At 36.8% G+C, this 25095-nt stretch overlaps 1 protein-coding gene across 9 annotated transcripts in view; it reads left to right on the top strand.

The window, feature by feature from the left end:
* Positions 1 to 25095, top strand: part of ATRX (ATRX chromatin remodeler) — a 314027-nt gene that overhangs the window by 267651 nt on the left and 21281 nt on the right. For all 9 annotated transcript variants that reach the window (XM_081792922.1, XM_081792916.1, XM_081792915.1 and 6 more), the window contains 2 exons: positions 8254 to 8431; positions 9751 to 9945. In XM_081792922.1, the coding sequence (XP_081649048.1) occupies positions 8254 to 8431; positions 9751 to 9945 (373 nt within the window). The remainder of the gene's footprint in view (positions 1 to 8253; positions 8432 to 9750; positions 9946 to 25095) is intronic.

Consider the following 25095-nt stretch of genomic DNA (forward strand, 5'->3'; position numbering starts at 1 on the left):
TACATTCAGCTTTAGCTCATATTACCAAGACATTTTTCCAAAATGGTTGTACCAGTTTGCACTCTGCACCAGCCCCCCCCCCCAGTAGCATATAGGCGTTTCAATTGTTCTCTGTCCTCATCATCACTTGACAATGTCTGTTTTTTTAAAGCTATTGTGATTGATACGTACTGGTAAGACTTGGTAATCTTAAACTGTATTTCCCTGATAACTAAATCCATGGTTTGTAGATTTAAATGTGGAAGCTAAAACAAAAGTTTTAGAAGGAAACAGTAAAGAATATTTTCCTGATATTGCATTAAGAAAACTTTCATAAAAAAGACCCACAAAGTACTAACCGTAAAAGGAAATATTGTTGAGTTGAGCTTCATTAAAATTAAGAATTTTTAGTCATCAAAGGAATTTCATGTTAAAAATGAAAAGGCAGGCCACAAAATAGAAGCTGTTTTCTCATTTTTACAGATACTATGGAAAATCACAAAGAAGACAATAAATGTTATTGTTTATAATTTAGTAACCCAGATATAACCATGGTTAGAGTTTCTATGCTTATACAAACATATACTTTTGATTTTGTGTTTGTTACCATTTTTTTTATTAAAATACAATTAACATTACAGTGCTTATGTTAGTTTCAGGTGCAGAATATGATTAAACAATTGTATATATTACTCAGTTCTCATCAAGATAAGCATACTTTTGATCCCCTTTATCTAATTTACCCCTACCCCCCCCCCCCACCTCCCCTCTGGCAACCACCAGTTCTCTATATTGAAGAGTCTGGTTTCTTTGTTCATTTTTTTTCTTAAATTCCACATATGAGTGAAAGCATATGGTATTTGTCTTTGTCTGACTTACCTCACTTAGGATTAAACTCTCGAGGTCTGTCCATGTTGTCTCAAGTGGTACAGTCTTGTTCTTTTTTAAAGCTGAGTAATATTACACACCACATCTTTATCCATCCATTCCTTTATCAGTGTAGACTTGGGTTGCTTCCATATCTTGGCTATTGTAAATAATGCTGCAATAAATAAACTTAGGGGTGAATATATCTTTTTGCAATAATGTTTTCTTTTTCTTTTTTCTTTTTTTTTTTTTTTTGGTAAATACCCAGTAGTAGAATTATTGCATCATATGTTAATTCTATTTTTAATTTTTTGAGGAGCCTCCATACTGTTTTCCACAGTGGCAGTACCAATTTGTATTCCTACCAGTAATGCACAAGGGTTCTTTTTTTCTCTACATCCTAACACTTGTTATTTATTGTGTTTTTGATTTTAGCCATCCTGACAGGTGTGAGATCTCCTTGTGGAGATTTGCATTTCCCTGATGGTTAGTGATGTTGAACATCTTTTTATGTGTTTGTTGGCCATCTGTATGTCTTCTTTGGAAAAATGTCCACTCAGGTCCTCTGCCCATTTTTAATAGAATTATTTGGAGGTTTTTGGTGTTGCTTTGTAGAAGTTCTTTATATAGTTTGGATATTTACCCCTTGTTGGATATGCCATTTGCAAATATCTAGGAGAAGCTACTCGTAATACATAGATCCAAAAAGGACTCTTACCCAGAATATGCAAAGAATTAATAAAAATTAGTAGGATACAAGCACCTGGGTGGCCCAGTTGGTTAAGTGTCTGACTTCAGATCAGGTCATCATCTCGCAGTTTGTGAGTTCAATCCCTGCATCAGGCTCTGTGCTGACAGTTCAGAGCCTGGAACTTGCTTCGGATTCTGTGTCTCCCCCTCTCTGCCCCTCCCATGCTCATGCTCTGTCTCTCTCTGTCTTTCAATAATAAATAAACATTAAAAAATTTTTAAACAAAATTAGTAGGATAAACCAGCCAATGCCAAAGGAAAGAACTTCAAAAGGACTTTACAAAAGACAGTATTCATATGGCCAGTAAACATACAAAAAGTGCTCATCTTTAGTAATCATCAGAGAAATGCAAGTTAAAAGCATTTTTGAGGAAGGTACAAAAGTGTTTCAGTGAAGGGAGGATGGTCTCTTCAACAAATGGTATTGAAACAATTGCATATTCACAGGCTGAAACAAACCTTGACCTAAGCCTCACCCCTATTCAAAAATCAAGTCAAAATGGTTCATAAATTTAAATGTGAAACATTATACTTGTAGAAGAAAGCATAGAAGAAAATCTTCAAGGGGTGCCTGGGTAGCTCAGTTGGTTAAGTGCCTGAATCTTGATTTTAGCTCAGGTCATGATCTCATGGTTCATGGGATCAAGCCCTGCATCTGGCTCTGTGCTGACAGCATGGAGCCTGCTTGGGTTCTCTCTCCCCCTCTGTCTCTGCCCCTCCCCTACGTTCGTTGTCATTTATTTTCTCTCTCTCTCTCTCTCTCTCTCTCTCTCTCTCTCTCTAAAAAATGAATAAATAAACATTGGGAAAAAGATCTTCAGGAACTAAGTTTAAGCAGATAGTTTTTCAGTCATGACACCAAAGGGATATAATCCATTGAAGATAAAAAGTCAATAATTGGATAATTAAAAATAAAAGCTTTAGGGATGCCTGGATTGCTCCGTCAGATAAACATTCAACTTAGTTTTGGCTCAGGTCATGATCTTGCAGTTTTGTGGGTTTGAGACCTGCCTTGGGCTCTGTACTGCCAGTGAAGAGCTTGCTTGGGATTCTCTCTCTATCCCTCCCTCTCCACCCCTCCCCTACTTGTACTGTCTCTGTCTCTCAAATAAATAAATAAACTTAAAAAAATTATAAAAACAATGTGGATGGAACTAGAGTATACTATGCTAAGGGAAATTAGTAAAAGACCAATATATAACTTCACTCATATGTGGAATTTAAGATACAAAACAGATGAACTTAAGGTAAGGGAAGCAAAAATAATATAAAAACAAGGAGGGGGACAAAACATGAGACTCTTAAATACAGAGAACAAACTAAGGGTTGCTGCAGGGGTTATGGGTGGGGGGATGGGCTTAATTGACAAGGGGCATTAAGGAAGACACTTGTTGGGGCGCACTGGATGTTGTAGTAGGGGATGAATCACTGGATTCTACTGAAATCATTATTGCACTATATGCTAACTTCGATGTAAATTAAAAATAAATTTTAAAACAGTTATAAAAAAGTAAAATAAATAAAAACTTTGTTTGTGAATGGCCCTGTTAAGAAAAGACAGATCACAGACTTGAAGAAAATATTTGCAAATAGCATTTTTTAGTAAGGGCTCATACTCAGAATATGTAAAGAATTCTTTAAATGTAATAGTGAAAAAACAAACATTTTTCAGTTAGAAAATGGGCCAAGGACTTAAACTGACATTCATTTAAGAGGATCAATGCAGCATGGCAAATAAGCACTTGAAAATACATTCGTCACTAGCCAATAGGGAAATGTAAACTGAAACTACAACAGGATATCACTTCATATCAGAATGGCTAAAATAAAAAATTGTGACATTGTAAAAGGCTGATTAGGATTCTGACACCTAGATCTCTTCCACAATGTTGATGAGAATGTAAAATGACACAGCCATTCTTCCTTGAAAACAACTTGGGGGGTGGTGGTGGTGCCTGGGTGGCTTAAGTCCCTTAAGTGACCAGACTCCCGATTTTGGCTCAGGTCATGATCTCACAGGTTCTGGGGTTTGAGCCCCGCATCCGGCTCTGCACACACAGAGCAGAGCCTGCTTGGAATTCTCTCTCTCCCTCTTTCTGCCTTTCCCCTGCTTGCTCGCCCTCTCTTTCTCTCAAAATAAATAAACCTAAAAAATTTTTAAAAAATAAAAGGAAAACAACTTAGTAGTTGTTTTAAAAAAATAAACAATTAAACATATTCTTACTATACAATCCTGCAATCACTTTTAAAAATTTATGCCAGAGAAATGTAGACTTGTTTTCACATAGAAACCTATACACAAGTGTTCATAGCAACTTTATTTGTAACAGTCAAAAACTGGAAACAACCCAAGTGTCTTATAACATTTGAATGGATAAATTATGTTATATCTATATAATGAAATAGTACTCAATAATAAAAAGGAAGGAACTATTGATATTGATCCAAAGAACTTGGATGGATCTCAAGGGCATTATGCTGAATGAAAAATGCTAATTTCAAAAGGTTACATGCTATATGATTCCTTTCATATGGTGTTCTTTTTATTCTTTTTAATGTTTGTTTATTTTTTGAGAAAAAGAGGGGGAGGGGTAGAGAGAGGGAGACAGGATCTGAAGCAGGCTCCACGTTGACAGTAGAGAGCCCGATATGGGGCTCGAACTCACAAACTGCAAGATCATGACCTGAGCTGAAGTCGGACACTTAACCGACTGAGCCACCCAGGCACACCTCATATGGCATTCTTGATGTAACAAAATTATGGTGGTAGAGAACAGATTAGTGGTTGTCAGGGATTAGGGTTTGTGGGGGGAAAGTATGAATACTAAGGGATAACACAAAAGAGGTTTGTTTTTATGGTGGTGGAACAGTTCTATATCCTGCTTGTGGAAATGATTGCATGATTCTACATACATGATAAATTTCATAGAGCTGTATACCAAACAAAAAAAGCACATGTAAAAACTGGTGAAATCAAATAAGCTTGCATTCATAGTATTGTACCAACATCCATTTTCTGGTTTTGACAACGTATCATAGTTATGTAAGTTATTACCATTGGGGAAAGCTGGATGAAGGGTACATGGAAACTCTATACTACTGTTACAAATTCTTGTGATCCTTAAGCTAATTTTTTTGAAGGTTATTTAAAAAAGGCAATGCCATGAGTTGTCAAGGATCTGGAACAGTTAGAACTCTCAGACTGCTAGTGGGAATGTAAATTGGAACAACGACTTAGTAGAACTATTTGTTCAGCTTTAACAGTGCTGTATACATACCCTATGACCCAGCAATTCTCTTAGATATATACCTAACAGAAAGGTTTACATGTCTTTACCAAAAAACATATCCAGATGGTTTATAGCAGCATTATTCAAATAATAGTTAATATTTTCATTGCGTTTGTATATTTTAATACTGATGTTTAGTGTTAGGAAAATCTTAAAATATCCTGGTTAGATTATTTCAGTATGAATTTATATACTCCATACTGAATAATATTAACAATTAAATAATTGTAAAATTTTTTTGATTTTTATTTTTGAGAGAGAGTCAACAAGCAGGGAGGGGCAGAGAGAGAAAGAGACGGAGACACCAAATCCAAAGCAGGCTCCAGGCTCTGAGATGTCTGCACAGAGCTTGACATGGGGCTTGAACCCATGAGTCTTGAGATTAGGACCTGAGCTGAAGTTGGGCGCTTAACCGACTGAGCCACTCAGGCACCCCAGTTGCAAAATAATTCTTAATACTACTTGTTCATTTACTTGACTTTATTTTTCTTTTGGATGCAAAATCAAACAATTTTGCATTCCCACTTATATGCTTTCAAAAATCAGAATATTTACCATGTAAATAAATACCTCTATTATTGCAAATTAGACTGCATACAATTGTTTATATGTTTTTTTATCTTGTCATTGCACTCCTTTAGTGCAGTGGCTGGACATTTTTTCATTTTTTTCTATTAGCAGTCTAGCTCAGAACTTGGGATGCATAGCAATTTGATAAAGGTGCTTATTTAAGCCCCTTCAACTCTTCATTACTGGGTACATACCAAAGAGTTTTGAAGTTCTCTACAAGGTTTCCTGTTTTGTGTGTGTGTGTGTGTGTGTGTGTGTGTGTGTGTGTGTGTGTGTGTGTGTGTGTGTTTAACCTACATAGTTTATGCCATTCTTGTATGCTTGATCCTTTCACTGGTGCAGAATAGATATATATAACGAGAATAATTTTGGAGCCCTAGTTGCCAATGATCCCTAAATATGTCCACTAAGTAAAAAAAAAAAAAAAAAAAAAAAAAGCACAGTTTGTTCTCTGTAATGAATATTATAGATAAGTATAAAGAAGGAAGTAATTATCAGGGTGGCTCAGTAGGTTGAGCGTCCGACTTCGGCTCAGGTCATGATCTTGTGGTCTGTGAGTTCAAGCCCCACGTTGGGCTCTGTGCTGACAGCTCAGAGCCTGGAACCTGCTTCAGATTCTGTGTCTCCCTCTCTCTCTGCCCCTCCCCTACTCATACTCTGTCTCTCTCTCTGTCAAAAATAAATAAACATTAAAAAAATTTAAAAAAAAAGAAGGAAGTAATTATCACAATTCCATGACCAGAGAACTACTGTTAACATTGTATGTATGTATATGTTTTGGTTTCTAGTGCAGTTGAAATTATACTTAATAATGTTCTAGATCTTGCTTTTTTTCACATAACATAATAAAGATTTTTTAAACATTTTTTAATGTTTCATTTATTTTTGAGAGAGAGAGAGAGAGAGAACAGAGTGTGAGCTGGGGAGGGGCAGAGAGGGAGACGCAGAATCCGAAGCAGGCTCCAGGCTCTGAACTGTCAGCACAGAGCCCAATGTGGGGCTCAAACTCGTGAACTATGAGATCATGACCTGAGCTGAAGTCAGACACTCAACCGACTGAGCCACCCACGTGCCCCTAACATAATATAGATTTTTATTGGTAATGTAACTCATTGAGTAGCCAGAGTGTAATCTAGTCCTCTATGTTGTACATATTTTTTGTTTTCAACCTTATGATCTTATTTATAACAGTGTGAATGAATATATTATCTTCCATTTTTGATAACTTCTGTAGCTTGTATTCTTAGACATGTAGTAGCACCAATTCCATATAAAACATGAATTTAGTACCTGTGTTGACTCTTTCCTATTTTAAATTTTGAGCTTCTTTGCATCTTAGTTTATAATACTGTATGTAATCAGTATGGCATTTTAGTTACAAATTTCCCTTATGAAATTATAGATAGTAAGGCTTGGTATTTAAAGGCATTTTGTGGAGAATTTTGAAAGTTTATTATATTCCAGGGGTTTTCTCACTCTTAATTAGTTTGGCCAACAGTAAATTATATAGTCCTCTGATGGAATATTATTTAGCTACCAAGCCTGATGTTTACCGAGAAAGTTGAAGAAATACTCATAATATAAACTATATATACGGATATTATCATGTATATGTAAAGCCAAAAATATATGTGATTATAAAAAAGAAACCCTAGGAAATATTCCATGATTTGGAATGGAGGTTGTTTCTGGGGAATGGAACTATTTTTTTTTTTCTTTAAATTTGTTTATATTTTCAAAAAATGTCGTATAAAATCTTCTTAAAGTTTGTTTATATCAAAGTAATATATTTACAAATTTTAAAAAAGTTTTATAAGGCTTGAGATCAAAATCAGTCCCTTAACCAACCCCTTCTTACACATGATACCTCTCTGCAGGTAACCGGTTTCAACTCTTGGCAATTCTTCTGGTATTTACTTTCGTATATCCACATTCCAATCTAAGGTGGGAATTTACACACACACACACACACACACACACACTTTTCCTCATTCATTTTCCCAACGTATTGTTTTGTAATATTTGCCTAAATGAGTCTGGAAGTATTTGCTTTTTTGTGACTATGTAAATATTCATACATAAACCACTTAAAAAACTGTGATTATTTTTCCCTTTTTAATGCACATATTTATTTTTGTTCAAGTAATTATTTCTTTTTTAACATTTGCTTAGTTTTCTATGAACCTATCAACTAATTCATTTTCAGATTCTCAGCAATATAAATTCTTGTGTTCCAACACAGAAATTTTTTTAACACATCCTCACATCCTTCTTGGAGCAGTCTGTTTTCTTGATTCTGTTTTAGCTACTGCAGTATTTTGCATCTGTCTAACTTCTCTCCCTGTGTTCATTACACTATATTTATTATAATTGCTTATCACTGATTCCTACTACACTTAGTTCCTTGGACACCGTCCTTCATTTTGATGTACTTAGTGCTTGCTCATAACAGTACCGAACACAATAGGACTTTTGAGTTATATATACATGGATTTTCTACATTTACTCAGAATCTACAAATGCTTTGAATACATAATTTCCATATTTATCTTTAATGTGATTTCCATATTTATCTTTATTCCTATGAGACTATTTGATTTTCTAGCAATAAGATTCATCTTGCATGTATAAATCATCAGCCTGACTCCTTAGACATGTCTTTATTTTTTTCAGTAAGTGAGAAATGAATTCTTTGAACCTTTAATTGTTCAAAAAACTGCCTTAGGATTAAAAAGTCATTTCATAATATCTGTGAAGCACTTATTACTAAAGCATTTATTCATGTTTTTATTTTCAGAGGACGATTGTTTATCATTTCCACCAAAGCAGGATCTCTTGGAATTAATCTGGTAGCTGCTAATAGAGTGATTATATTTGATGCTTCTTGGAATCCATCTTATGACATCCAGAGTATATTCAGAGTTTATCGCTTTGGACAAACTAAACCTGTGTATGTATATAGGTTCTTAGCTCAGGTAGGTTTGTAATTTATATTTTCTTTTTCATAGTGAAAGGTTGGGTGAAACATAATATTTTTGGAGTGCCAAACATATATGCATTATGAAGAGGCAAATGAAATTGAGAACATCAATCCTATACTATATATAATGCAGCAGAACTCAATTTTGGCCTCTCATGATTTTCTGTTTTGTAGTTCATCCATGTCTATAATGTCACCTTTCTCAGTTTGAGATGGATTTGCATGGATAAACTGATTTAGAATTTTCTTGCTTGTTTAGGAAAGTTAAAAATTTATAGTTCTTTTACTTAGCATACATAGAAAAGCAAATAAGTAAATCTAATTTGCTTATAGATGTAAAGGTCAAATAATTCTTGTTTTTAGTGGCCACCAGATACTCTCTTAATTTGAAAATATGGGTAAATAGGAAGAAAAAGTTAACTTATAATAATAATGAATCATTACAAAGAGCGATACTTTCTAGGAAAGAATATTAACATTATTTCCTTTAAATATAAACTCAGATATTAAAAAACAGAAACTGAAATTTAAGAAAAATAAGTAAAATTAAAGAAGTACAAGGTAATACAGATTTATGGAATCAAGCAAGTTGCCTTTTAACTGGTACATCTGTTTTGGGAACAGATGCTGTTCTCTCCACCTGCCTCCAAATCTGGGCTTCTGAACCAGAGACTGGGTTTTATTGGTAGATTGATCCTTGCTCATTTGATCTTCTCTAGTACATAATACTATTAATTGGCAGACTACACTGTCACCCCTTTCCTATCCTTGAACTAAAAGCTCTTTTACATTCTAGTTTAAAATGCTATATATGTAATAGATGTGGCGTTTTAGTTATTAATTTTCTGTCCTGAAATTATGGAAAGTAAGACGATAGAAAGGCAGTGTGTAGTGATTGAGAGCTTATTATATTCCATTCAGAAGGAATTAAGCTACTCTTTTGTATTATTTTATAACCCTCTAAAATCTTATTTCATGTACTTCTTTATTTCTGTGTTCTGTTTACCCTGGTGTTTAACTGCACTTCTACTTCCACCAAGTACAGATATATATAAGGCAAAACATGAATGTGTATTGGTCAGATAATACAGAATGATTATCAGTAACGTAGCTTTCTTTTTTGTCAAGGTAAACTACAGTGAACAGATGAAATCTCTCATGAATTAAGCATTATTGCTAATAAAACTTGCTTTATGGCAGTATATTATTATGAAGTTTTGCTCTTTTGTATTAACCAATAATTGTATTTCTCCTTGATTAAGTTTCATGTGTACAAAAGTTGCTTATTTGTATATTGTTCCTTCTTTTTACAAGGGAACCATGGAAGATAAGATTTATGATCGTCAAGTAACTAAGCAGTCACTATCTTTTCGAGTTGTTGATCAGCAGCAGGTCGAACGTCATTTTACCATGAATGAGCTTACTGAACTTTATACTTTTGAGCCAGACTTATTAGATGACCCTAATTCTGAAAAAAAGAAGAAGAGAGATACTCCTATGCTGCCAAAGGTAAACATCTTTAGATTATTAGCTTAAAAAAAAAAAAACCCACCATGGACTAAAGGTATTTTACTACTACTATGAAAGTTAGTCATTTGAATAAGGCTAGATTTCAGAATTTTCCAAAGAGAATAAAATTGTATTTAAATGAGAGGGTGCTTGGTCAGTTCTCTACATAACACCACAAAAAGATCGTGTAATCTGAAATACATATTTAATGCCAAATAAAAAGTTCAGCTCTGTAAAAAAAAGTTACGGAGTAGAAACCTTAAAGGAAACGGTATGTTTCTCTTTTAATAATCTCCAGTAGAGGGCATACTTAATTTTAATATTTCTATATGAAATTTTAATGGTCTTTTCTTTAACATTTATTGCTGTCATATAGCGGTTAAGAATCAGCAAATAAAGGTGTATCTTACTTGATATTTTTCACTGTCATAAAGCAAGTAAGACTTTCACACTTGGAAAAGGATACTTAGAGGTAATCTTGCCAAGCCCTCTTATTTTATATAAGTGGAGAAAGCTAGGGTCAGAGATATTCAGTGACTTGCTCATAGTTTCCAGCTAATAAGTGGCAGAATCAGGAGTAGTATCTACATCTGTCTTCCGGTCCATTGTTCTTGGATTTAAAAAAAGACATTATTTAGATCAATATAGAAATGTATTATAATGGTAGATATCATTTTGACCCTTTTGAATGTAAGACAAAGCCATATGTTCTCTGATATAAAGTGATCTAAATATATTTAAACCTATTCTAGTTCATCTAAAAAGCTGTTTTAGGGGGTGTTGTTGGGGAGTTGCTTTTCCTGTTGTCTTGGTTTCAGATTCAAGAACTTAATGTCCCCTGTAGCTGTTAAGAGAATTGGGAAAGCAGCTACCAGGTTATGGTATCACTCTACCAAAGTCACTTTAGTCATTTGTGTATGTGTTACCTCATAAGTATCTTAGCTTTCATACAGTTGGACACATTTAATGAAAGCAAAAGATAATAGTAATAAATAACTCTCTAATGCTAACGTCAGTCAGTGATTTCTCCAGTTAACTTTTAATGTACGTGTCAATTCTTAAGTAACATGAACATTAAGCATTTGTAAATTTTTTAAAAATGTCTTTTGTCTTTAAATACTTTGTTGTTCTAATCAGTGAACTACTCTTCCATTTTAAGTTCTCTGGTGGGATGCCTGGGTGGCTCAGTTGGTTGAGCGTCCAACTCTTGGTTTCGGCTCACGTTGTGATCTCACTGTTTGTGGGTTTGAGTCCCGCATCAGGTTCTGTGCTGACTGCATGGAGCCTGCTTGGGATCCTCTGTCCCTCTCTCTCTGCCCCTTGCCCACTTGCTGGCATGCTGTCTCTCTCAAATAAATACACTTTTTAAAAGTCACTGGTAGAACATTTATGAAAGAGTTTTTGAGACAGTGTCCATCAAATCTCTTTGATAATGGCTTAAGGCCACATGGGGGTTTGAATCTAACATTTTTTAAGTTAACATTTAAAATACTTCATTAAAGAATATTATTTCATTTTCATGTTATGAAATACTAAATTGATAGTGATTTGGCTTTCTAAATTATGTTATTATAGAACATCAGTAGAATTCTTAAATAGTCTTTGGAAAATTTTATGCACTCAAATTTTTTTGTATATCTTTAAAAACACACAAACACAGGGGCACCTGGGTGGCTCGGTCGGTTAAGCGTCCAACTTCAGCTCAGGTCATGATCTCATGGTTCGTGAGTTGGAGCCCCATGTCAGGCTCTGTGCTGACAGCTCGGAGCCTGGAACCTGCATTGGATTCTGTGTCTTCCTCTCTCTCTGCCCCTTTCCCACTCCTTCTCTGTCTCTCAAAAATAAATAAATGTTAAAAACACAAACACAGGGGTGCCTGGGTGGCTCAGTCGGTTAGGCGTCCGACTTCGGCTCAGGTCATGATCTCACAGTCTGTGAGTTCGAGCCCCGCGTCAGGCTCTGTGCTGACCGCTCAGAGTCTGGAGCCTGTTTCAGATTCTGTGTCTCCCTCACCCTCTGCCCCTCCCCTGTTCACGCTCTGTCTCTCTCTGTCTCAAAAATAAATAAACGTTAAAATAAAAATTTAAAAAAACCCACAAACACAAATGGCATCGTACCATATATACTCTTCTCCAACTTGTTCTTTTCACCTAAGATGTTTCTTGAACATCTTTCTATATTGGTATATATACCTCTACTTTTTAAAAATCAGCTGCATAGTGTTCACTTGCCTTGATTTGTTTAACTCTTGTATCCCCAACAGCTTTCATATTAGTTACTTAATTCTGTATGGCAAGAAGTATTCTTTTAAGGACTTGCATGTATGTTTATAATTTTAAAGATAGTGAAGTTTCCCTTTTCAATTTGAGAATGATTTTTGTCTGATTAGCATCGTTCTTAAAATTACACTTTAAGCTTCAACTTTTATAAGAAGTGCATCATGGTTAGTAATATTTCTGATAGGAAGCAAACATTCCACTTTGAAAGGGAGTAATTGCTTTGAAGTTATTCGTTATGTGGTAAATTTCTGATTATGGGAATATTTGTTTAAGTTGATAAACATTTGGGGCGCCTGGGTGGCTCAGTTGGTTAAGCCTCTGACTTCAGCTCAGGTCATGATCTCACAGTCCGTGAGTTCGAGCCCTGCGTCGGGCTCTGTGCTGACAGCTCAGAGCCTGGAGCCTGCTTCAGATTCTGTGTTTCCCTCTCTGTCTGCCCCTCCCCTACTCATGCTCTGTCTCTCTCTGTCTCAAAAATAAATAAAAACATTAAAAAAAATTTAATTTGACAAACATTTATTATTAGCTGATTTTGAGGTGTACTGTGAGGGTATACCAAGACCAGCAAGATATCGTCTGTACTTTAAAGAAGATTTAAAAAATCCTGCAGGAAAGGAATGCTATTTAATTGTTGTAAGATGTCTGAAAAGAAACCATCTGTTCTATAAATTGGTACTCTGAGTTGTTAAAAGTATCATGCTTTTTCATTTATAGACTTTACTTAATTTTGCTTTTTTAAAAAAATGCTTATTTATTTTTGAGAGAGAGAGTGAGTGAGTGTTGTGGAGGGGCAGAGAGAGAGGGAGACACAGAATCTGGAGCAGGCTCCAGGCTCTGAGCTGTCAGCACAGAGCCCAATGTCGAACTTGAACCCACGAGCCATGAGATCATGACCTGAACTGGAGTCGGACACTTAACCAACTAAGCCACCCAGGTGCCCCCTGTATTTTGCTTTTGATGGTATAACCCTTTGCCCAAGAACAAAAAGGAAAAGGAATATTAACTCTCCCACAACTCTTCCCAAAAGGAAAATAATAGTTAACTTTTACTGATTTCTTACTGGGTTTCATACTGTGTGCTAAACACTTTGTTCAGATTATCTTCTTTAATCCAGCAGCAATTGAAAAGCCAATAATGCTGTTTTCATTTTGGATGGGGAGATTAAGGTTTGGAGAGGTTATGTAACTTATTGAAGTTTACACACGTAATTAGTAGCGAAGCTGGTCTTCAAGTATGCCCAACTTGAAAGCATGGAGTCTTAATCATTATATACTTTACTGCCCCCCATTAGAAATTAGAATGTTAAGTCCAAGTACATGAAACAGGGCAGAGTACCTAGGATTCCTAAAATCAGATGGCATTTAGAATGCTTCTATTTTATTTTATTTTATGTTATGTTATGTTATGTTATGTTATGTTATGTTATGTTATGTAATTTTAAATAAAGCTGGATTTTAAAATATAGAATTCTTGGGGAGCCTTGGTGGCTCAGTTGGTTAAGCATCCGACTTCAGCCCAGGTCATGATCTTGCAGTTTGTGAGTTCGGCCCCATGTCAGACTCTGTGCTGACAGTTCAGAGCCTGGAGCTGCTTCGGATTCTGTGTCTCCCTCTCTCTCTCTCTGCCCCTTCTCTGCTCATGCTCTGTGTGTCTCTCTCTCAGAAATAAAAACATTAACAAATAAAAGAAAATGTAGAATTCTTTCACAGTTAATACCATTGTGTAATGTAACTATTGAGATTGTATAGTACAGCGTTTAGCTCATGGCTTGTGAAGTTGTAAATTCCTCAAATTTATAGAAAACTTTAAAGTTTAACTTTTCTCATACATATTCATTATTTTAGGAGATGGAAGTCTAGGGAGAATGTGACTACCCAAGGGTACATGTCCAGTGTTAAGAGCTAGAACTTGAATTTAGCAGCTTTCAAATGGCATATTCCAAGGAGCTTCCAGTAGAGTAGCATAGGTGCTCCAGTGCCACCATGTGGCTGAGTAGGGGAAGGCTAGACAGGCAGGCAGCACTCCAAACCCCACATCTCATTTCAATCAGAGTCTCTCTCCTTTTATCTCTTTTATGCATTTGGGCTGCAACATAAGATTTCATTTAAAGGGAGGATATTGATGGGGCGCCTGGGTGGCTCAGTCGGTTAAGCGTCCAACTTCAGCTCAGGTCGTGATCTCACGGTCCATGAGGGCTCTATGCTGAGAGCTCAGAGCCTGGAGTCTGCTTCGGATTCTGTGTCTCCCTCTCTCTCTGCCCTTCTGCCCCTCATGCTCTTTCTCTCTCCCTCAAAAAATAAACATTAAAAAATATATATTTAAAAAGGGAGGATGTTGGTACCTTTTTTCCCCCCTATGCTCTGCTTTTTATTCCTGTAACTTACTCAGAGGTTAGGGCTTTTTAAAAAAAGTTTTAAAAACAGTGTACTGTATATACTATAATGCCTTTCTAACTATCACAGTAACTAAGAACTGTCAGGGATCTAAAAGGAAATAGGATATTGTATGAGATTTACCTGAAGAAGGTGATAACCCACTTGTGGAGAGAAAATTAGCATGGTTTAAGAAAAAAGAATGAAGTGCTGATGTGACTAGTACTGAATGTGTTTTCCATATAGTATATATGGTTAAAAAATGGAGGATAGAGCATTCAGGTACAGTTTTGGTGGAAAAACATCAGACTGGCCAATAAAAGATGGTTAGTATTTAGTTGGTTTAGGAAAGAATGAGGTTTGAATGTAGAATGCAGCAATTTGGGCAAAGGGGAAGATAATGATTTATGTACCGGATTCAAGGTATGATGAAGACATTGGCCAGGTGAAGAGTTGAAATTGGGTGTGTGAGGTGTGGGTAATGTGGGGCCAGCTAATAGAGAGCCATGAAAGGTAAATGGAGGCAATTGTATTTAAAATAGTATTTACTACATAAGTTCATGAATGGATCTGTTGTATGATGAATGTGAGCTTTTGGAAAATTAATCTGGTAGTAAAATGCAGGATGAGGATGCATAATAGGGTGATAAAGGGCACCTGAACAGCTTGGTTGGTTAAATGACTCTTGATTTCTGCTCAGGTCATGTTCTCCCTGCTTGGGATTCTCTCTCTCCTCTCTCCCTGCCCCTTCCCCCCACTCACATGAATTCTTTCTTTCCCAAAATAAATAAATAAACTTAAAAAAATAGGGTGATGATTATGGAGTGAATCAAGCACTTCAAGAAAATAAATGGGAGAACTCAATAACTGGTGATAGACTGTAACTTTTACTTAGTAGGCAGTGAAAAAAATATACCTAAATAATGAAGTTTATTTATTCATTCATTCATTAAAAACTTTTCAGGTGCCTGCAAAGTAACTATCATTATGCTGGTTACTAAGAATACATTGGTAAACAAGACTAGGTTCCTGCTCCTAAGGAGTTTGTAGTCTAATCAGTGTACTATAAGCAAGTAAATATAATAAAAATTATGGGTCCTATGATACAAATCTGTATAGGCATCAAGGAAGGAATATTCAGGTCTTTCTTGGAAAAGTTGAGGTGGGGAGTTGACATTAGGAAGACTTGAACTGATGTTGAAAATAGAAGTGGGTAGCTGTTTGCATTGCTATGAGGATAAAAGGTGAAGGCCCCTCAAGAGGAGGAGCAGAAAAAAGAAACATGCACCAAAAAGCATGGCAAGTTTTGGGAGCCTAAAGTGGTTAAAAATGTATAATAGAGTAAAAGGAGATGGTGGTAGAGTAAGGGAGGTAAGGCATGGGGAAGAGGTAAGAGAAAAGACTGGAGAGACAGATGGGAATCAGATCATAGAAGTTAGAGTTTGGACATTGTGTTACATTGTGTTTTTAAGAAAACAACCAACGCTGAATTTTCATTTTAGAAAAAAATCACTTTGGGTATCAGTGTACATGATGGATTGGAGAAAGGAAAGTAGATGTAAAGGTACTTGTTAGGTTGCTATATTAATAGCACTTAAAATCCAGATGAGAGAGGTAATGCAGGCCTGAAGTAAAGTGGTAGCAGTGAGGGTGGAGAAGTACCAAGCACAGTGTAGGTACTCAGTAAATGTTAAATTTGCTCCCTGGGCTTATATGTAGAATTTCACTTAACTCTGCCCATTACTGTTTGGTTTTGATTTCCTTTAACAAGAATTTGAAAATTGGTCCTCTCTGAAATAGGTATAAGTAGGTGATTTTCTTGGTATTTGAACCTGCCCTTATTAAAGACATTTCAAAGTTGGCTCCTATTATTCTAGTACAGTTGCAAACACCTTCCTTTGTTACATATAATGTTCAAGATGAAAGCCTGCTAAAAATGAAAGTTTATTTTCACTTTACTTGGTATATGAGTATTATATATTTTTTTCTGCTTTATCACTTCCTCTTTAATTGTTATAGAATTCTTCTCCATGCATTTCTGTTTTTTGTTTACGTTTTTTTACTTCTCTACTTTTTAATTAGTATCTCAGACTTAATTTATTAACCACTTGACTTTTTGTCTTTTATCTTTGCAGCTCTTTAAAGGCAAGAACTATATCCTTTATTTCTTTTCTTCCTTCACTATTTCCTTTTTCACTTCTTCACTATTCTATTCATCCATAATGAATAAAATAACTTTGGCACTTTTGTATGGCCTTTTTTTGAAATATATCATTGATAAGCAGTGTTAGACTTACTGTTGCAAATAGTAAAATTGAAATGAAGAGTGAGTCGTCCATCACAGCAGGTGTGTGAAAGGAAGAGAATTGGAGCTTTAATTTGTGTCTTCAGTTTTTGTACTGAATCAGCTTAGTCAGCTCTGTTCTCCATTCCACCCATGAATTATATTGTGTTAAACCCCTCGTTGATTTCTTGCTGTTGTTGGTGCTGCTTTTCTTTTTTTGAAATATAACAGTCTCGTACTTTCATGAACCCATTTTTAAATATATTGATTTTAAATATATTGATTTTAGAATCATGTCTACAGAGTGGCAGTGCATCTCTTTAGTTGTTTAGGGTAATAGTCTTTTTCAGCCATTTTGAAACTTCCAACATGATCTAAACTTACCGTTTAACATAAGTTTGTAGTGATAAAGATTTGTTGACTGATTCTTAACTATTTATTTTTTAACTATTAAAGTAATAACTCACTTCTGTTAATGTTTATGTAGATTATGTTAGGGAAAGTATCTTTTCTGGTAGTAAACTTCTGAATTACACAGATATCAGAGATGAAAATCTTGGTCAAGTTCATATTTCTTAATATGCTTAAGTGAGTATATAGCCTAAGCTCTGTACCCTTTCTTAAGAAAACAAAAGTCAGTAAAACTGGTATAAAAGTTCTTTTGTACTTCCCTTTTCCAGCACTGTACTACCTATGTCTTTTTTTTTCTTTTATTTATTTATTTTTTCAATATATGAAGTTTATTGTCTAATTGGTTTCCATACAACACCCAGTGCTCATCCCTAAAGGTGCCCTCCTCAATACCCATCACCCACCCTCCCCTCCCTCCCACCCCCCATCAACCCTCAGTTTGTTCTCAGTTTTTAACAGTCTCTTATGCTTTGGCTCTCTTCCACTCTAACCTCTTTTTTTTTTTTTCCTTTCCCTCCCCCATGGGTTTCTGTTAAGTTTCTCAGGATCCACATAAGAGTGAAACCATATGGTATCTGTCTTTCTCTGTATGGCTTATTTCACTTAGTTAGCATCACACTCTCCAGTTCCATCCACGTTGCTACAAAGGGCCATATTTCATTCTTTCTCATTGCCATGTAGTACTCCATTGTGTATATAAACCACAATTTTTTTATCCATTCATCAGTTGATGGATATTTAGGCTCTTTCCATAATTTGACTATTGTTGAGAGTGCTGCTATAAACATTGGGGTACAAGTGCCCCTATGCATCAGTACTCCTGTATCCCTTGGGTAAATTCCTAGCAGTGCTACTGCTGGGTCATAGGGTAGGTCTATTTTTAATTTTTTTGAGGAACCTCCACACTGTTTTCCAGAAGGGCTGCACCAATTTGCATTCCCACCAACAGTGCAAGAGGGTTCCTGTTTCTCCAAATCCTCTCCAACATCTATAGTCTCCTGATTTGTTCATTTTGGCCACTCTGACTGGCGTGAGGTGATATCTGAGTGTGGTTTTGATTTGTATTTCCCTGATGAGGAGTGACGTTGAACATCTTTTCATGTGCCTGTTGGCCATCCGGATGTCTTCTTTAGAGAAGTGTCTATTCATGTTTTCTGCCCATTTCTTCACTGGGTTATTTGTTTTTCGGGTGTGGAGTTTGGTGAGCTCTGTATAGATTTTGGATACTAGCCCTTTGTCTGATATGTCATTTGCAAATATCTTTTCCCATTCCGTTGGTTGCCTTTTAGTTTTGTTGGTTGTTTCCTTTGCTGTGCAGAAGCTTTTTATCTTCATAAGGTCCCAGTAGTTCATTTTTGCTTTTAATTCCCTTGCCTTTGGGGATGTGTCAAGTAAGAAATTGCTACGGCTGAGGTCAGAGAGGTCTTTTCCTGCTTTCTCCTCTAGGGTTTGGATGGTTTCCTGTCTCACATTCAGGTCCTTTATCCATTTTGACTTTATTTTTGTGAATGGTGTGAGAAAGTGGTCTAGTTTCAACCTTCTGCATGTTGCTGTCCCGTTCTCCCAGCACCATTTGTGAAAGAGACTTTTTTCCATTGGATGTTTTTTCCTGCTTTGTCAAAGATGAGTTGGCCATACGTTTGTGGGTCTAGTTCTGGGGTTTCTAGTCTATTCCATTGGTCTGTGTGTCTGTTTTTGTGCCAATACCATGCTGTCTTGATGATGACAGCTTTGTAGTAGAGGCTAAAGTCTGGGATTGTGATGCCTCCTGCTTTGGTCTTCTTCTTCAAAATTACTTTGGCTATTCGGGGCCTTTTGTGGTTCCATATGAATTTTAGGATTGTTTGTTGTAGTTTCGAGAAGAATGCTGGTGCGATTTTGATTGGGATTGCATTGAATGTGTAGATAGCTTTGGGTAGTATTGACATTTTGACAATATTTATTCTTCCAATCCATGAGCAGGGAATGTCTTTCCATTTCTTTATATCTTCTTCAATGTCCTTCATAAGCTTTCTATAGTTTTCAGCATACAGATCTTTTACATCCTTGGTTAGATTTATTCCTAGGTATTTTATGCTTCTTGGTGCAATTGTGAATGGGATCAGTTTCTTTATTTGTCTTTCTGTTGCTTCATTGTTAGTGTATAAGAATGCAACTGATTTCTGTACATTGATTTTGTATCCTGCAGCTTTGCTAAATTCATGTATCAGTTCTAGCAGACTTCTGGTGGAGTCTATCGGATTTTCCATGTGTAATATCATCTCATCTACAAAAAGTGAAAGCTTGACTTCATCTTTGCCAATTTTGATGCCTTTGATTTCCTTGTGTTGTCTGATTGCTGATGCTAACATTTCCAACACTATGTTCAACAACAGCTGTGAGAGTGGGCATCCCTGTCGTGTTCCTGATCTCAGGGAAAAAGCTCTCAGTTTTTCCCCATTGAGGATGATGTTAGCTGTCGGCTTTTCATAAATGGCTTTTATGATGTTTAAGTATGTTCCTTCTATCCCGACTTTCTCGAGGGTTTTTATTAAGAAAGGGTGCTGAATTTTGTCAGAGGCCTTTTCTGCATCGATTGACAGGATCATATGGTTCTTATCTTTTCTTTTATTACTGTGATGTATCACGTTGATTGATTTGCGAATGTTGAACCAGCCCTGCAGCCCAGGAATGAATCCCACTTGATCATGGTGAATAATTCTTTTTATATGCTGTTGAATTCGATTTGCTAGTATCTTATTGAGAATTTTTGCATCCATATTCATCAGGGATATTGGCCTGTAGTTCTCTTTCTTTACTGGGTCTCTGTCTGGTTTAGGAATCAAAGTAATACTGGTTTCATAGAATGAGTCTGGAAGTTTTCCTTCCCTTTCTATTTTTTGGAATAGCTTGAGAAGGATAGGCATTATCTCTGCTTTAAACGTCTGGTAGAACTCCCCTGGGAAGCCATCTGGTCCTGGACTCTTATTTGTTGGGAGATTTTTGATGACTGATTCAATTTCTTCGCTGGTTATGGGTCTGTTCAAGTTTTCTATTTCCTCCTGATTGAGTTTTGGAAGCGTGTGGGTATTTAGGAATTTGTCCATTTCTTCGAGGTTGTCCAGTTTGTTGGCATATAATTTTTTATAGTATTCCCTGATAATTGCTTGTATCTGTGAGGGATTGGTTGTACTAATTCCATTTTCATTCATGATTTTATCTATTTAGGTCATCTCCCTTTTCTTTTTGAGAAGCCTGGCTAGAGGTTTGTCAATTTTGTTTATTTTTTCAAAAAACCAACTCTTGGTTTCGTTGATCTGCTCTACAGTGTTTTTAGATTCTATATTGTTTATTTCTTCTCTGATCTTTATTATTTCTCTTCTTCTGCTGGGCTTAGGCTGTCTTTGCTGTTCTGATTCTGTTTCCTTTAGGTGTGCTGTTAGATTTTGTATTTGGGATTTTTCTTGTTTCTTGAGATAGGCCTGGATTGCAATGTATTTTCCTCTTAGGACTGCCTTCGCTGCATCCCAAAGCGTTTGGATTGTTGTATTTTCATTTTCATTTGTTTCCATATATTTTTTAATTTCTTCTCTAATTGCCTGGTTGGCCCACTCATTCTTTAGTAGGGTGTTCTTTAACCTCCATGCTTTTGGAGGTTTTCCAGACTTTTTCCTGTGGTTGATTTCAAGCTTCATAGCATTGTGGTCTGAAAGTATGCATGGTAAGATTTCAATTCTTGTATACTTATGAAGGGCTGTTTTGTGGCCCAGTGTGTGATCTATCTTGGAGAATGTTCCATGTGCACTCGAGAAGAAAGTATATTCTGTTGCTTTGGGATATAGAGTTCTAAATATATCTGTCAAGTCCATCTGATCCAGTGTTTCTTTCAGGGCCCTTGTTTCTTTATTGACCATGTGTCTAGATGATCTAGCCATTTCTGTAAGTGGAGTGTTAAAGTCCCCTGCAATTACCACAGTCTTATCAATAAGGTTGCTTATGTTTGTGAGTAATTGTTTTATATATTTGGGGGCTCCGGTATTCGGCACATAGACATTTATGATTGTTAGCTCTTCCTGATGGATAGACCCTGTGATTATTATATAATGCCCTTCTTCATCTCTTGTTACAGCGTTAAATTTAAAGTCTAGTTTGTCTGATATAAGTATGGCTACTCCAGCTTTCTTTTGACTTCCAGTAGCATGATAAATAGTTCTCCATCCACTCACTCTCAATCTGAAGGTGTCCTCAGGTCGAAAATGAGTCTCTTGTAGACAGCAAATAGATGGGTCTTGTTTTTTAATCCATTCTGATACCCTGTGTCTTTTGGTTGGCGCATTTAGTCCACTTACATTCAGTGTTATTATGGAAAGATATGGGTTTAGAGTCATTGTGATGTCCGTAGGTTTCATGCTTATAGCGATGTCTCTGGTACTTTGTCTCACAGGATCCCCCTTAGGATCTCTTGTAGGGCTGGTTTAGTGGTGATGAATTCCTTCAGTTTTTGTTTGTTTGGGAAGACCTTTATCTCTCCTTCTATTCTAAATGACAGACTTGCTGGATAAAGGATTCTAGGCTGCATATTTTTTTTTCTGTTCATCACATTGAAATCTCCTGCCATTCCTTTCTGGCCTGCCAAGTTTCAGTAGAGAGATTGGTCACGAGTCTTATAGGTCTCCCTTTGTATGTTAGAGCACGTGTATCTCTAGCTGCTTTGAGAATTTTCTCTTTATCCTTGTATTTTGCCAGTTTCTCTATGATATGTCGTGCAGAAGATCGATTCAAGTTACGTCTGAAGGGAGTTCTCTGTGCCTCTTGGATTTCAGTGCCTTTTTCCTTCCCCAGATCAGGGAATTTCTCAGCTATTATTTCTTCAAGTACACCTTCAGCACCTTTCCCTCTCTCTTCCTCCTCTGAATGCCAGTTATGCGTAGATTATTTCTCTTTAGTGCATCACTTAGTTCTCTAATTTTCCCCTCATACTCCTGGATTTTTTTATCCCTCTTTTTCTCAGCTTCTTCTTTTTCAATAATTTTATCTTCTAGTTCCCCTATTCTCTCCTCTGCCTCTTCAATCCGAGCCGTAGTTGTTTCCATTTTATTTTGCAGTTCATTGATAGCATTTTTTAGCTCCTCCTGGCTGTTCATTAATCCCTTGATCTCTGTAGCAAGAGATTCTCTGCTGTCCTTTATACTGTTTTCAAGCCCAGCAATTAATTTTATGACTATTATTCTAAATTCACTTTTTTATATTGTTTAAATCATTTTTGATCAGTTCGTTAGCTGTTATTTCCTGGTCATTTTTCTGAGGGGAATTTTTCCGTTTCGTCATTTTGGATAGTCCCTGCAGGTGTGTGGGACTGTGGGGCACTTCCCCTGTGCTGTCTTGAATAACTGCGTTGGTGGGCGGGGCTGCAGTCAGACCTGATGTCTACCCCCAGCCCACCCCTGGGGCCACAGTCAGACTGGTGTGTGCCTTCTCTTCCCCTCTCCTAGGGGCGGGATTCACTGTGGGGTGGCCTGGCCCATCTGGGCTACTTGCACACTGCCAGGCTTGTGGTGCTGGGGTTCTGGCGTATTAGCTGGGGTGTATGGGCAAGGTGCATGGGTGGGGAGGGGCAGGCTCAGATCGCTTTTCATTCGGAGATCCGCTTTGGGACGGGCCCTGCAGCATGGGAGGGAGTCAGATTCGTCAGAGGGATGGTTCCGCAGAAGCACAGCGTTGGGTGTTTGTGCAGTGCAAGCAAGTTTCCTGGCAGGAACTGGTTCCCTTTGGGATTTTGGCTGGGGGATGGGCGAGGGAGATGGTGCTGGTGAGCTCTTTTTTTCCCCGCCAAACTGAGCTCTGTCATCCGGGGATCAACAACTCTCCCTCCCGTTGTCCTCCAGCCCTCCCTTTCTCCGAGCAGAGCTGTTAGCTTATAACCTTCCAGATGTCAAGTCCCACTTGCTGTCGGAACACACTCCGTCCGGCCCCTCCGCTTTTACAAGCCAAACTCGGGGGATCTGCTTGGCCGGCGGGCCGCCCCTCCACTGGGGCTCCCTCCCGCCAGTCCGTGGAGCACGCACAGCCTCGCCGCCCTTCCTACCCTCTTCCGTGGGCCTCTCGTCTGCGCTTGGCTCCAGAGACTCCTATCTGCTAGTCTTCTGGTGGTTTTCTGGGTTATTTACGCAGGTGTAGGTGGAATCTTAGTGATCAGCAGGACGCGCGGTGAGCCCAGCGTCCTCCTACGCCACCATCTTCCCAGGATCCCTACCTATGTCTTTTTAAAGGTGTCCTGAGTGTCAGTAATTCCAGAGAGAACAAAATGGAGATTTAAACTAACGTATCCAAAGTGAAGTTTTAGGTTTGCTTCCTCCACCCTGATCTTGTGTACAATTTTCTCCCTTTGTCTTTAGTCCTTTATTAAAATTTTAATAGCTCAGAGCATAGTTTACTGAACAGAGATGTTATTATGCAGTTTTGTTGACCAGCAGTGGTTATATAAGGTTTAACCTTACTTAGTCTTATTTAACATTAGAGAGAAATATACTCACTAAAATAATCTGATGTGAAGTAGAAAATAGCTAATCAACCTTTGTAGGGAATTTCATACATTTATTTTTAAGAATAAAAGTTCAGAAGGACCAATTTAATTGTAGGGCAGGTGTCAGTAACCTATAGCATATTAACCACATGGGGGCACATGAGCCCAATTTTTGTTGACATGTACCCATAAGGAGCCATGCTCATAATTGAAGCATATATGAGGTTTGATGTCATTATTTCCTACTTCTCTGCCTCTTTTATCACAAGCTATATATTTATTATTTAATAAAGAAAGTTCTGGTATTGTTTCTATAATTGTATTCACTGGCATAAGAATGATTATTCATCTGAATAAGAATAGGCCACCAGAAATCATAATGTACTCTAAGATCTAAGAGTGTCATGCTCTACTAACTGAGCTAGCTGGGCAGTTATTCATAATGTACTCTAGAGAAATTGTTTTAATTGTACAATTTCTTTGTAGATTATAAAAGTCTCCCATTCAGTGTTTACTGGGATGGATGATACCAAGTAAAAAGAGCAAATGGTTTAAGCCCATTCCTTTTTCCACATCACCTGCCAACCACCCTTTTTAGGATGTAATCATAGGCAAGCCATGTAAACTTTGCAAGCCTCACTTTCCTCAAGAACATAAGAAGATAGTAGTACCTGTCTTACAGAGGAGATAATCCACTGCCTAGCACATAGTAAGTGCTCAAATGTTAGCTGCTATTTTTGTTTTCATAACTGTTATTAATATTGCCATTATATTTGGTTAATTTTTCTGATACCAGTACAAACCCAATGTTTTAGAATTTCAGAGGAATCATGAAGTTCTGATCCTTAGGAGATTAAGCTTGACATATGACAGATCAGTAGAGGACTAAAAACATTTAGGGGCCAGAGGCAGTAATCTCAGCTAGACTTCAGAAGAGACAGGTATTTGAGGCTTGAATTCTTGTAGAGATCAATTATAATCAAGACTGAATAATACTAGATATTGATAATCACCTTTAATGATGTTAGCATGCATTTGACTATGAACTACTACCCTTAATTCAAAGATTTTTTTCATAAATAATACATACAACTTTAGAAGTTATCTGTTATAGCCAGCTGATACCCCTGTAGTAAGTTTTTAAAATGAAGAGGTCCTTCTAGTGTTCCTCCACAAACTATAAAATAAATACTTGCTAATAGACTGATCATGCTCTATCTAAAGTGCTGTTTTGTGTCTTATATTGATTATATCACCTTATAATGAGCAAGAACAATTATTAAATAGCCAAGGTTACCAAGT

This window comes from Panthera onca, chromosome X, assembly GCF_046562875.1.
Source record: "Panthera onca isolate mPanOnc1 chromosome X, mPanOnc1 haplotype 2, whole genome shotgun sequence".
Taxonomy (NCBI): Eukaryota; Metazoa; Chordata; class Mammalia; order Carnivora; family Felidae; genus Panthera; species Panthera onca.